Here is a 14,807-nt window from a genome sequence, read left to right as displayed (position 1 = left end):
CATTTCTATAGGAATAAAACATTTGGACTTAGTCTTTGTACCTTCCAGGGATAGGTGACTTCGTTAAGTATTCAGTGTGTCTTAGTTCCATCTATTTTCACTCATAAATTCATATTTTCAGATTTCTATGGCAGTTTGTAAATTAACACAAACAGAACTTCATTATAATCCAAAACAGATTTTCTTCTGCAGCTTTTGCCAACATGCAGGTTGTGATGCATGTCCTAATGAGTGCCATTTTTTGTAAACAAACTCTCTTGGATTTCAGCATTTTGTTGGCATCTTTCTCTATCATTCCCATGATTGGATCTGATAATCCAATAATGGATAAAGTACATCACAACATTTAAGAACTGAAGACATTAAGATAATGCAGTTCCAATTTATTTATACATCAGAAGCAGGAGGATCAATGCTTTATTATAGGTAGGGGCTGTATAGGAGAAATATTTTCCCCCAAACATATCCTTGGAACCTTTCAAAAAAAATATACTTTGCTTTAGCTCTTTCCATTCACGTATTGAAGACAGCATGGACATAGCCACAAAGTTTGCAGGAGTTGACCTTGGACTCAAAGGAGATTTTCCACACCCCCATGCAGAATCCTTTATGCAGAAAGGATCAAGGTTTCTTGATAAGAGGAAATTCTTCACCAAAGAACTGTGATATGGTCTAACAATATTCTATTGGCACCTGTTTAGTATCCCAAACCTTCAGTTGGGCATCTAAAAGGAATCCAGCTAGCAGGGTTAACAAAGTTTTGCTGCTGGCGGGGTAGGTTTCTTGTGCAATAATGGCATCCCTTGAAATGTAGCCACAATTATAGGCCTGCCAGACATAATCTGCTATTACTCTCATGACTTCACCCATCCTAGAATCTATCAGGGACGTTGTCTTATAGAAGTCTTTCTGTGCTCTAATTGTTCTCTACTCCAGCCCCTGGTTTCCCCCAACCCTACAAATTGACACTCGGGGGCTCCATCCCTGTGGAAGGCTGCCCACCTGGACCTGAACAGAAGCAATAATGCAAATCTAAGGTCTCCTCAGAAAATTCTCACCGAATCAAAAGAAAACTCAGCTGACAGCTTCTGTACTGCATTTCATGTGATTAACTGCTTGCTGCTATCCAAAGGTGAGAATTCTGTGCACAGTCAGAGGCATTCTGTCATGTAGAAAGCTCGAAATTGTTGCTGGGTGGCCACCTGTGGCTTTTCCATCTCTGTCAGAGGCTAAAACCTTATTATGTTGTTAAATTAAGCCTTGACTCTTGGTCAGAATCCAAATTTTGCATCTCCCTTTAGGGTGCCTTTCCAATACCCTTTTATTTATAACGTCTATCCACAGTTTGGACTCAAAGGAGACTTTATCTCCCAGCATGCCTGCTATGGACTCAATAACAGATTTGATAATGGTTGTTGTCTCCCAAAACTTCTAGGAATTGGACTTGGGCAATTTAATGTGTTAGGATTACCAGAGTTTCTTAGTTTGTATCCTAGTCAGGAAAGCAGACTTGAAATTAGCCAGAGAAGTTATGAGGCTTTAAGTAGCAGAGATCTCTTCCTATTTGTTGTCGTTGTTAGTTGCGAAATTGTGTCCGACCCATCGCGACCCCATGGACAACATTCCTCCAGGCCTTCCTGTCCTCTACCATCCTCCGGAGTCCATTTAAGCTCACGCCGATTGCTTCAGGGACTTCCTCCAGCCCCCGCCTTCTCTGCCGTCCCCTTCTTCTTCTTTTGCCCCCAATCGTTCCCAGCATGAGGCTCTTCTCCAGTGAGTCCTTCCTTCTCATGAGGTGGCCAAAGTCTTTGAGCTTCCTCTTCAGGATCCGGCCTCCTCAAGAGCAGTCAAGGTTGGTCTCCTCTAGGACTGACCGGTTGGATCGCCTTGCAGTCCGAGGGACTCGCAGGAGTCTCCTTCAGCATCAGAGTCCAAAGGCCTCCATTCTTTGGCGCTCAGCCTTTCTTATGGTCCAACTTTCACAGCCATACATTGCAACTGGGAAAACCATAACCTTGACTATACGCACTAGTTAATGATAGGCTTTATGAAGATTATGGCTTTCAATGTTCACATAAATTTCTCCCCTATATTCCATATTACTTCCTATGGGATGGAGTAACACATTCAAAACTCAGCTTTTCACTTCTGGCAGGCATTACAGTTTTAATTCCTGGAATTCATAAAAACAGCAATAATAGGAACCATTTACAAAAACATCAGCTTCACCCAGGATTTTTTTTTAATGTTCCAAAACAATGATACAAAAGTATTACCCAAGGAAAGGAAAAGGAAATTTTTTTAAAAAAGTTGTTTCTCTTCTGTCCTTCTTTAACTACTTTCTGTTTTGCATCTTTTTAAAGACTACAAATCAATATAAAAAACACCCTTTGAAGGTGTATAGCAGCCTAACCTGGCAGGAATTCAACAGCAGACATTAACATACATGTGGATTCCTTCTATTTAAGGGAACTGGCTAAGTTTCACTGCTGAAGGAATTCCTTTGACCACAGGTAGAAAAGGACCACAATGGTTCTCACCATTCTTGCAGTCAGATTCTACATGAGATCAAGGAGTCATTTTGTATGCCAAAAGTCAGATTCAATTTCCTGGAAAGATTTTGCATGGAACCCTGGAGAGCAATTGCTAATCAGGGTAGAACAAGACAGATTGACTCAATAAAAGGTAATTTCTTATGTTTCCGATTCTTCTTTTTTGAGGAAAAACATCTCCTTTCTGAATAAATTAGACACAGAGAACCGGGAGGAAATAACAGAGCAATCAAATCAGCATCATTGAGGCCTCATCCCACCAGCTTTGCTTCCAAAATCTCCCTAACAGTCAGAAAGTAAAATTCCAATGCTTGGTTACTCATCTATGTCCAGCAGTTTTGGAGATAATGTTTCAAAAATAAGTCAATCAAGTATTTTTTTAAAGAAATATGCTGTTTACCAGAAATTTTGAAAATCCAGATTGCCACCAAGGCTTTGTTCATACACTTCCCCAGTTGAAGACAATAGTGGCACTTGATGTGCAGGACATACTAAACAGGATTAGTATTTTTGTGGTTAGGGAGTTACACAATCCAACCTTTTGGTTTACCTTATGAGTCAACCTGCTGCGTAAAGCCAGAAAATGAATTTAATTCAGTTGCCAAGATGCTTTGTGTGAGAACAACCCACGTGGGCCAGTTTTAGTCAAGCTGGGGGTTTCCAAATGTGCTGGGTATCAAGTCCCATAATTTATTTCATTTCATTTCATTTCATCTATTTATTTATTTATTTTTGTCAATTGCTTACAAGATAACAAGTATAAGTAAAAAATGTTATGAATACATGGATACATATAAAAAATTTTTTAAAAAAGAAACAATAGGACAGGGACGGTAGGCACGTTGGTGCACTTATGCACGCCCCCTACAGACCTCTTAGGAAAGGGGTGAGGTCAATAGTAGACAGTCTGAAGTTGAAGTTTTTGGGGTTTGGGGAAGAAACCACAGAGTCAGGTAGAGTATTCCAGACATTGACCACTTTGTTGCTGAAGTCGTATTTCCTGCAGTCAAGTTTGGTGCAGTTAACCTTGAGTTTGTATCTATTGTGTGCTCTTGTGTTGTTATGGTTGAAGCTGAAGTAGTCATTGACAGGTAGGACATTGCAATGTATGATTTTTTATATACCATACTTAGATCGGACCGAAGGCGGCGTAGTTCTAGTTTTCTAGGTCTAGAATTTCAAGTCTGGTGGCATAAGGTATTCTGCAACGAGTAGAGGAGTGGAGAACTCTTCTTGTGAAATATTTCTGGACTTTCTCAACTGTGTTAATATCAGATACGTAATGTGTGTTCCAGACTGATGAGCTGTATTTGAGTACTGGTCTAGCAAATGTTTTGTATGCTCTAGTTATTAGTGTAATATTACCAGAGAAAAAGCAATGTAAGATTAGGTTAACAACTCTTAACACCTTTTTGGCTATGCAGTTACAGTGGGCTCTAGCATTTAGGTCATTAGAGATGAGTACTCCAAGATCTTTGACAGAGCTTGGATCATCAACAAGGTCTTGACTATTCAGCCTGTATTTTATTTTCTGATTTTTGTTTTTGCCAATATGTAGGACATATTGTATTCCCAGCCACTTGCTGGAAATTATGAAAACTCTGGATCAGCAGATTTGGGGAAGCCTTGCCAATGCTTTAAACCACAGCCTCTCTACCTCCTCCATTCAGAAACCACACGGGGTATCTCTGTCCTTGGAAAGAGCATGTCTGTTCCCTTTTAAATTACTCTCCACCTTGCAACCCTGCCCATTATCACAGCCTACTGGAAAGCCAAAAAAAAATGAAGGAGGTCCCAAACCACCCACAAGATCAAAGAATTATTTTTCGGTGGCTGTGTTAGAAGTTACACCTCTCCTAAAAATATTGTTTTTAACAGTTGCCTAGGCTTTCCAAACCACTTTTATAAAAAAAAAAAAAAGATCAAAATAGATCTCTGGGCTGCAAAAAAGGCCACGCATGGTTCAGTTGGTAGAAGAATTCCAGTACCAATTGTAGAGCCCTTGAGATAGAATACAGCCAGGTTTTGTTTTTTTTTTCTGATCCCAAAACTGCTGATGAATTGAGGGGACCACCACCAGGATACCGTTTTAACCCTGAAATTAGCAAGTTTCGTCTTGAGAATAAATATCTCTTAGCTGTGTGACTCCGAGTTCAAGATGTCGAATCAAAGAGGCAGATGGCTGGACAAGTCCAGTAAGTTGAGGATGGATAAAAGGAGAAGTGCCCCAAACCAACAGTGTAACTGAAGCTAGAATATCTCAGAATTCCAGCCAAAACTTTGCTGCCTTTTAGACATATTTTTAGAATATTCTTCTTTACAGCTGACTTAAGAATTCATGAGAAAAAGGCACAGGTGGCACATTTTTCATTCCTATCCACCTCTGGTGGCTGCACTTATCTGATCTTAGAAGACTAAGCAGGGTTGGCTCATACTTGGAAGGAAAATATCAGGAAATTCCAGGCTCATAACTAGACTGGAATGTTGGCAAAACATCTTGTGGTTTCTAATCATCTAAGCCCAGACATTCTAGATTTTGAAGAGGAAGGTTTAAGGAATAGGTTCACAAATTATTCCACAACCTAGTATTTGGTTTCAATTCAGATTTGGACCTAGTACCTTTTACAATGGTCTTAGGCTACATATGTTAAGTGGCAGTATGATGCTGGAAGGAAGAACTAAGAAGCCTGACCAGTTCTGTGGCCAGTCAGGAAGACAAACTCAATGGAGTATCCAGCTGCCTTTTCCTCAGCAATTAATCCTCCTTCTTTTCCGCCTCAGGCAAGATGACTTGAGTTCAAAGTGCTGGTCCAGTACAACAACTTTGCCTGCACTTTTGCAGACTGTATCTTTTACACCCACCCAGGATGAAGTCACCAGGGTGATGAGAAAGGAAATGGACTTGACTCAGAAATATTAAAGTAACTAATTGCCATGAAGACGAAGGCTAAGTCCATAACCACATTGCTTTTGGCTTTCTCCCTGTTTTTCCAATTCCCTGTACACACTTTGCTGGTGACTCTTCCTCTTTGGTCAGCTTTCTTTTAAGAGGATCCATACAGCCTTAAAGTTTGAGCCAAAGTTTCCACACCATCATCCTTTACGATATCCTTATTTGATGAATTGTTAGTTCCTACAAAAGCCATTTTTAATGGGAGGGAAGAAAAAGATTATGAAAGGCTTACTAAGCCATTGGAAAAGAGATCAATCAGTGCCCTTTCATAGGGAATCCCTCACATGCAAAAGATAATTGATTATCACGGATTGGAGTTCAACAACCAAAGAAGAGTACTGAATTCACAGCTTCCTCACCCTAAGGCTGGTAGGCCTCAATTTGCAAGGGAGACTAGATAAATCTTGCATCTCATACAACTGTACTCTTCTATTTATTCAGAGCAATTGTTTTTTTATCCCACATTTGGCCAAAGCAATGAATGCAAAACTGTCAGTACAATTTAACTTGCTCTCTAAAAGACCCAGAGGAAAAGTATCAAGAGAGGATGAAAAATGTAAATGTAGGCATGTTACCATTATCTGGAAGTCAATTGGCATAAATAGAAATACTTAAAGGAGAAAAGTCAATTCTTGGCAGAGCTGGAGATGACCGTGTTAATTCCCTTATCCTTTACTGCCAGCTACCACATGCTTTAAAGCAATCAACCCCAACCAGTGTATATGTACCCTAGGGGGGTCTCAGAAACGATCTGAGGGTTGGGGTAAGTCAGTAAAACTTTAAGCTTATGCATTCAACATAAATGGTGGCAGAAGGTTTACAAACAGCTGATAGCTTTCTTGGTGTCTTTGGACAGGAAATAGAAAAATTATTCCTGCAAGAACATTCCTTTTGCTGATGTTCTCATCAAAATTCAGTTCCTGCTGAAATGATGCCCAGCAAAATTAGGATTAGGTTTTAAGAGGACAATGGAGTGATCCAAGTCCATTGTGCTGCTGATATGCCCTCACTAGGAGAAATGAATTTCAAGAATGGTTGCAGTTTATCAAAAAAGCAATATTCCATGTCAAATCAGTTACACTGTGGCATTTTTCTAAGAAAACCCTCTTACAATTGTTACAAATTGTATAGACGTTTAAGATGAGAAAATTGGACACTTTCTTGATAAAAACAATCCCACTTTAGCCATCTAAAAAACCCGATTGCTCTGCCTTTACCTATTTAACTATTCCTACCATATTCTTCAGTAAGATGAAAAGACCTCCCTGTCTTTTCTTTTAATTATTGATTCTTCTAAGGCTAGTCACCCTAAGGCGCTATTTTAGGATTGATAACAGCTTTAAATACATGCTTGGAAAAGACTCCATACATTCATAAAAACTGGATTCTCTGCTAATTTCATAGAGGGCTGTTTGGTGGAAGGTTTAGTTAGATCTAAGCACAGAAAGCTGCAATTGCTATTCTAGTAAATGTGAGTTCTATGCCCACCTATCAGACTGCGTTAAACATATTCAAGAAATTTAATGAAAAGGGCAGCAGATACTTCTTAGAGAATTATCATAATATATTATGAGTAGTTTTTAAAAGGTCACCGATCTAAATGCCTTTTGTTCTATTAACAGATTATCGAGCAATTGGAACTCTTGGGTTGTTTGTAAATTTCCAGCCAAGAGTTGACACACGGAATCCATCTGTTTATTTTGTTGAGAGGCTGTTTTGTACATCAGGCGCGTGTAAGGGGGAAAAGTGGAGGGTGGGGTGGGGGGGGAATATCCAGTACAAAAGTGATCAGCAAAATGTAAGAATATCTACAGTTCAGTTTCTCTACAACACTTGTGCAAGCAATTTAAAAGATTATAGCAATGCCTGATGGCTGGAGAATTCTTGGAGTTCCAAGTCCACCACACATCTTAAAGTTGCCAAGACTGAAAAATGCTGGATTAAAGTCAAGACAACTACATTCCAAATCTCCAAATATATTACAAGAGGGAATAAAATAATTTCTATACGTTGCCCAAATTCCCCAACTTTACAGGGAGGGAAAAATACATTGTTCCGAGTGCGCTCACCATGTGAAGAATGGTTGCAAACTTAAGCATTTGTATAACTATTACAAGAGAATTGGGCCTTATATAATGGCAACAGACAGAAAGACTTGTGTGATATTTTCTTGGAAGCTGTAAGGTTAGCTGAGGATGGGCTCATCCTTGTGTGACAAAAGCCAAGCCACCCTTGCTTGGCTAATCTTAAAATAACATTTTGTGTAGATATCCATGCATTCGCCAGGAATTAATAGAACTTCTTCTGCAGCCCAGCTCAGAAGGTCTGACAGCCTTTCGCTTAGAAATTCCTTGTGTGGGGGCTCCCCCTACTGTTCCCAGCAGTTTAAACCCTGCCTAATGTTAAATAATGCAAGCAATCCATGAACTTTTCACACGTAGATGTGAGTGGGTGAGTGTATTTCTGCATTTAACATTCAGAGAAATGAAAGATTTGATTAAATAAAAATATTAAGGAAATGAAAATAACTATTTGCCCAACAAAAAAAAAGTATTGTCTACGCAGTACTGTCTGCTTATAAAAGCTAACCAAAGAGTAACATTTATCCTTTCTGTCTATGCAACGTTATCATTCCATCCGTAAACAATGCCACTTTCATCTAGATAGAATTGGATAAATACTTATAGAATCCAGTATATAAATGATGGCTGAATAAAGAAGGAATAAAGATATTTTGATCTTGGGAAACTGCATCCATACTAAATTGAAAGAATTTAATGACTATCTCCACCTTGAAGAACTACTGCCTCTATTTTTCCAAAATGCTAACAAGGGCTTACCTTTGAAGGTCCCTTGGGTTGAAGAGAGAATCGGTCAAGTCGTGTTTTGTTCCAGCCAGTCAACCCACCATCCATTGACCACGAAAACAGCAGTAGCCTCCTGAGAAGTGGTGGAAGCCCAAAAGCTCAGCTTTTTGGAGTCAAGATCAGAAGGGGACATCTTCAGGCACAAAAACTGGCTTAGGTACACCAACTCTAACCCGTCCTAACTGGTACTCCACAGCTTTTATATGCAGGACTCAGCTGACTCAGGCAGCTACTTCCTGGGATAAAAACTCCCATTGACGATTAGGGATGCTTTGGTCCAAAAAACGGGAGTCATTCTTTATACGATGTAGTTTTCCAGCCGGAGAATGACATTCTCCTAAATCTTATCAAAATACTTCCCTTTTTCCTGCTATTACTATTAAAAAGTCCATTTAGCTATTTCACACTTGAAAACAAAAAAAAATCCAAGCCATCCCAGTGCAATGTGGCGTTTAAACTCCAATCTCCTTTAAACTCCTTGGCGTTTAAACTCCAGTCGGTGAATTTTGTATATTTATTTATGCATTCAATTTCTATAGCCACCTATCTCAATCAACGATTCTGGGTGGCTTACAGTTCAGATTTTGTTATAGCCAGCCTCTCCATGAGACTTTTGCAGTGGCCACTGCTTGTAAATGTTGTCTTTCTCCTGCTAATCCCCTCAGCTAAACCTTAATAAACATCCCTTAGTCCGGGGGTCTTCAAACTTGACAGCTTTAAGGCGCCTGGACTTCAACTCCCAGAATTCCTCCTCCAGTCATGCTAGCTCAGGGATTCTGGGAGTTGAAGTCCACAATAGGCCTCAAAGCAAGGGCCATTAAGATTGGCTTATTGTCTCACTGGCCAAGAAATGGTATTAGACAAAATTCTCTTGGGGCCAGAGGACAAATTCCTAAGGAAAACCTATAGATTTTTTATTGGCATATAAACTGGAGGAAGAACAAGTAAAAGAGACGATGGTGACATGGGTGTAATATAAAACGGGATAAATGGCCAATATTATGGGAAAGGGATAAAAAGATTACTCTTGCCACAGCATATAAGGAGAATTTATTTAAAATGTTTTACCGATGGCATCTCTCACCAGCCAGGCTGGCTAAGATGTATAAAAATCAATCCCCAAAATGTTGGAAATGTTTAACAGAACGGGGCACATACTTTTTTTTTTCCCCTTCTGGAAAAAAATCATGGCTCAAAAAAAGGACGCCCCAAAATTTTATAGCCTTAAAAACAACCACCACCCCACACGCAAAAAAAACCCCACAAAAAAACGCAAATAATAATAATAATAATAAATCCCCTCAGACGCTGAATTACCCAAACCAAAGCGCGCGCTCAGGCCACAGGCAGCGACTGCGCCTGCGCGTGCCAAGGCGGAGGCGCTCACAGCGCGCCAACCGAGGAGGGGCGGGCGCGTGCGTGCGTCTCAGAAATGGAAACGCAGCTTCGGAACGGTAGGCGGCGCTGGTGCCGCTCGGCCGGAGCCTCGCGCACGCGCACAAAGAGAAAGCGACGCCGCCGGATGCTCCGCTTGCCAGGAGCGTTGCTTTGCTTTTCTGCAGATGGCGATTGCTCGGAGAGGAACGGGGTCGACTTCGAGGCTGGGGCAGAAGATCCGGAGCTGGGCCCGCACCCCCCAGCAGGAGTCACCCATAAAGTGTGGGTGGGTGGGGAAAATGGGGAGAGAAGGCTTTTGCAACCAGAGTACCAAAAGATCAGCAGAGAGCTTGTAGTCCCAAATATTAAGGCATGTGCAACACGAGGGGAAGATCCTGTGATGCATTTTTGCAATTAGCGTTCCTGGCCGTTTTGATACCTGGCCCCAAAACTCTTAAAAAGTAACCCAAAATATATTCCCCACCCCCCCTAAATAAAAACCCCTGCAACTGATCTTCAAAGCTGGCCTGGTTGGGTGAGAAAACCTGGTCCCCGCATTCCCAGTGGGGTTTCCTGCACCAAGCCTTGGCCTTCTCCTCTTTTGGCAGAGGTCACCCTCAACCTTTACAATCTAACACTTCTCAAAACTGGGACAGGAAAAAAAAGAGGAGAGCAGATACAGATACGGATTAACAGAGTTGGAAGGGACCTTGTAGGTCATCTAGTCCAACCCCCCACCCAAGCAGACCCTACACCATTTCTGACAGATGGCAGTCCAGTCTCTTCTTGAAAGCCTCCAGGGATGAAGCTCCCACAACTTCCGAAGGCAACTTCTGTTCCATGGGTTGATTGTTCTCCCTCTCATCAAATATCTCCTTATTTCCAGGTTGAATCTCTCCTTGGTCAGTTTCCATTATTCCTTGTCTGGCCTTTGGGTGCTTTGGAAAATAGCTTGACCCCCTCCTCCTCTGGGGCAGCCCCTCAAATACTGGAAGCCTGCTATCCTGTCTCCCCTGGTCCTTCTCTTCTTCCCTAGACTAGCCAGGCCCAGTTCCTGCAACCGTTCATCGTATGTTTTATCCTCCAGTCCCCTGGTTGCTCTTCTCTGCACTCTTTCTACAGCAAGACAATGCCCTGAAGGATCAGCTGAAAATTTCCATTTCATGCTGAGGATGGCACCTTAAACAGGTTGCATAAATAGAATAATTGTGGCCACAGAGAGTGAATTCACATGGCACAAACTGGAGACAGAGGTTGGCTATGCCCAATTGTCAACATTTTTAGGTTTTAATTCAAGAAAGACCAGCTGGAAGCAGAAAAATCAGTTTTAAGAAGCACTGAAACACTCTTTTTCTTGCATTATTATGGTGTCACTGCAGGTTATTGTCTGGGAGAGACCTAGTTATTTTCTCTCATTCCCAAAGCGTTTGAGGAAAAATAATTTGATACTTGGTATTTCCTGATGGCATAAAGAATTAAGAACTGGCACGCACAAGGCAAGCCATTCCTGTATTTCCCTCTGTACCTTTTCTAAAAATCATGGCAGAATTTTTACAATTACTTTTGCCTTTTAAATAATGTTTTTAATTAAAGACATTTCTACTCAAAGCAGTTATCAAGATTTCACATTTCTGAGATAAATCTTCGGGGTTACCCATCCCTCTGGGGTTTTTTTTAAGCCGGCTTTTTTCCACATCCTTTTCAGTTCATATTCAAACTTTTTCTATAAAGAAAAGAAAAACAGAAAATGAAAGTCCAACTTGGGAATGATGCTCTAAACTACAGAATTCACAGCACATAGTCTGAGCTTAGGTTACAATTTTGTATCACTTGGATAGAACAACTAACTCATATGACCAGGGTTACTGTAACGTGAAAAATGGTCATGTCACTTTTTTCAGTGCCACTGTAACTTTTGGTCAGTAAACAGATCACTGTAAGTCAAGGACTATTTGATTCCTAGGTGTGCCTACCTGTTAGCCACCTGCTCTTGCAAGAACATATTTTACATGCAATAAACTGCTTGCTGCTTCACTTTATGACTCTTGTTAAATTTGTGACTGGCAAGTCTGCTTCTCACACTCTTCCCCTAGAGGTCGAGGGGCATTACCTGCCCAACTCACCTGTTTCTGCCACATCCGTCTTTCCAAGACTTTTCTCCGTAAAAATTTTGTACGTTTCATCAGCTTCTTGTACTTGTGCCTATTCATCTTCCTCCTCCGGATCTTCAAAATGTTTCTGCATTCCATTCTGGGCAGGTTCCTCTCCCCTTTTTGCTCTGCCTCCTCTTCTTCTTCCTCTGCCTCGGTGCCCCTGGAAGGAGCAGGGAGATCGTACTGTTGAAACGGCCGGGGAGCGTTCCTCTCATGAACGTTTATGATGCCTCCATTTTTAGGGAGGAAATACTGAACTGTCAGCCAGCTTTCCAGAGGTGAGATGGACATCTTGCGAGGCACCAGCATTTCTTCCAGTTCAGGGTCAAATGTAAACCACTGATGAGGCCGGGTTCCATTTTTGCTTGACGGATGTGTGCTGTAACTTGCCACAACAGTTGCTCTAGGAGGTGGGAGGACAACAGATGGTCTCAAAAGAAAGCACCCTATGGGCAAAGTGGGAAAGAAATTTGTAAATAGGTATTTGTGAGAATGTGAGAATAAACTCCTGTTTATTTCTTGGCTGCTCATGAGCCAAGAGGAGCCTCTGGCTGGCTTGCATTAAAACATTCATCATCATCATCATTTAATGACCCCATAATCCCTTGCGGGGTGGAGTCTGGGCAACTGATTGGAGATAGCAAAGCGTTGAATGGCCGGATGCCCTTCCTGTCGCCAATGCGGAGTTTGGTTCAGCAGATATATTCTCAGTGTGCCCAGAAAAATATCTGCCTCTACCTAGGAGCGAACTCACAGCCTTCTGATTGTGAGATTGGGTTTTGAGTGAGGAGGGCTAATCCTATCACCCTGGAGCTGAACGTCTTTTGTCTTGTAGATAAGCTGGCACCAAAATATCTGCCGGGGCTGTTTCTATGTCCCTTAAGATTTCTATTTCTCTTTTGGGGGAAGTATTCTGCCTTTTTAATATTTCCTAAAATATTTCAACGCCTGGCCATCACCCACCCTCCATCCCTAGCAAAGGCCGCCCTTTACCTGCACAGCGCGATGTCCTCACGAGGGAAGCCGTCAGCCGAGACACCAGCATGTCGAGGCCGGCTAGTGAAAAGGAGAAAGGAAGCAGGGTCGTCAGATAAGCGAGGGGGCCAAAAACCGGACAGGCCCCTCGAGTAAAGGCCCTATTCGAGGCCCAAAGGAAAAAGGGCTTCGGAAGGGCCGGGCCTCGTTTTGAAAGAGGCAGGAAGCACCCCGCGCGCGCGCTCTTACACACTCACACACCCCTTCACACAATGATGTAAATACGCACGCACACACACACACAAAACCGAGGAGTTTTACCCTCAGCTTGAAGCCGGGAAAACGTTACAACGCACACTTCCGGCTAGGCGCTTCGGTCCGTCTGTCTTAAGAATCCCTCCCGGAAACGCGGGCTTAAAAGGAAAGGTTCCTCCTCTCTATTGTCTCCGCTTCCCTCTCGCGGTCGAATGGCGCAGGTTGATGACGACGAGAGGGGGAAATCCCAGTTATATTACTAAAAGAGGTTTTCGCAATAAGGATCTCCAGTGTTGTGTAATTATTTCCTAACATTGCCATATTAATACATTATTTATATTTCTCCCCACACACCCGAAGATTAAGGTAGTACTTCTTTAAGCTTCTACTTTTTACTTCTAGTACTTAAGGTCCTCTGGCTTGAGGAGGGTTGGACTATAAGACCTCTAAGGTCCTGTGGCTATTGATGGCCTTTTTAATTGCCTGCAATGCAAAAATACCCTGAATGGCCACCGGAGGGCACTGTTTTTATTCCCTTTGCTATGGATGGCCTTTTTAATTTCCTGAAATGCAAAAATACCCTGAATGGCCACCGGAGGGCACAGTTTTTATTCCCTTTCCTATGGATGGTCTTTTTATTGCCTGCCAGGAAAAAATACCCTGAATGGCCACCGGAGGGCACAGTTTTTATTCCCTTTGCTGTAGACGGTCTTTTTATTGCCTGCAATGCACGCACACTTCCGGCCAGGCGCTTCGGTCCGTCTGTCTTAAGAATCCCTCCCGGAAACGCGGGCTCAAAAGGAAAGGTTCCTCTCCTCTATTGTCTCCGCTTCCCTCTCGCGGTCGAATGGCGCAGGTTGATGACGACGAGAGGGGAAATCTCAGTTATATTACTAAAAGAGGTTTTCGCAATAAGGATCTCCAGTGTTGTGCAATTATTTCCTAACATTGCCATATTAATACATTATTTATATTTCTCCCCACACACCCGAAGATTAAGATACTACTTCTTTAAGCTTCTACTTTTTACTTCTAGTACTTAAGGTCTCTGGCTTGAGGAGGGTTGGACTATAAGACCTCTAAGGTCCTGTGGCTATGGATGGTCTTTTTATTGCCTGCAATGCAAAAATACCCTGAATGGCCACCCGTGGGCACTGTTTTTATTCCCTTTCCTATGGATGGTCTTTTTATTGCCTGCAATGCAAAAATTGCCTGAATGGCCACCGGAGGGCACTGTTTTTATTCCCTTTCCTATGTATGGTCTTTTTATTGCCTGCAATGCAAAAATTGCCTGAATGGCCACCGGAGGGCACTGTTTTTATTCCCTTTGCTATTGATGTATTAATTGCCTGTAATGCAAAAATACCCTGAATGGCCACCGGAGGGCACTGTTTTTATTCCCTTTCCTATGGATGGTGTATTTATTGCCTGCAATGCAAAAATACCCTGAATGGCCACCGGAGGGCACTGTTTTTATTCCCTTTGATTTGGATGGTCTTTTTATAGCCTGCAATGCAAAAATACCCTGAATGGCCACCGGAGGGCACTGTTTTTATTCTCTTTGCTATGGCTTGGGGTGGAGGTGGGGACTGCCCCAAAGTCAGCCGATGACCTTCCAAGATTGAGGATAGCTAACATTTTTTTTTCCTGGGTGCTATTCCAACACTTTAATGGT

The 14,807-nt window shown here is 42.0% G+C and overlaps 1 protein-coding gene across 3 annotated transcripts; it reads right to left on the bottom strand.

The window, feature by feature from the left end:
• Positions 1-11,017: 11,017 nt before the first annotated feature.
• AURKAIP1 (aurora kinase A interacting protein 1) lies at positions 11,018-13,530 on the bottom strand. Of its 3 annotated transcripts, none has more exons than XM_026715728.2 (4): positions 13,199-13,530; positions 12,896-12,958; positions 11,873-12,348; positions 11,018-11,472 (listed from the first exon to the last, which is right to left on the bottom strand). In XM_026715728.2, exons 2-4 carry the CDS (start codon positions 12,945-12,947, stop codon positions 11,365-11,367), a joined length of 636 nt encoding a protein of 211 aa, XP_026571513.2. In that variant the 5' UTR covers positions 12,948-12,958; positions 13,199-13,530; the 3' UTR covers positions 11,018-11,364. The 3 variants fall into 3 exon arrangements, with proteins under 3 accessions (XP_026571513.2, XP_087771238.1, XP_087771237.1); XM_087915112.1 differs by having other exon boundaries at positions 13,171-13,208; XM_087915111.1 differs by lacking the exon at positions 13,199-13,530 and having other exon boundaries at positions 12,896-13,092.
• Between the last annotated feature and the right edge of the window lie 1,277 nt (positions 13,531-14,807).

Source organism: Pseudonaja textilis, chromosome 18 (genome assembly GCF_049901715.1).
Source record: "Pseudonaja textilis isolate UNSWEBS1 chromosome 18, rPseTex1.2, whole genome shotgun sequence".
Classification (NCBI taxonomy): domain Eukaryota; kingdom Metazoa; phylum Chordata; class Lepidosauria; order Squamata; family Elapidae; genus Pseudonaja; species Pseudonaja textilis.
Note: the sequence above shows the minus strand (reverse complement) of the source record. Positions and strands in the feature narration are given on the sequence as shown.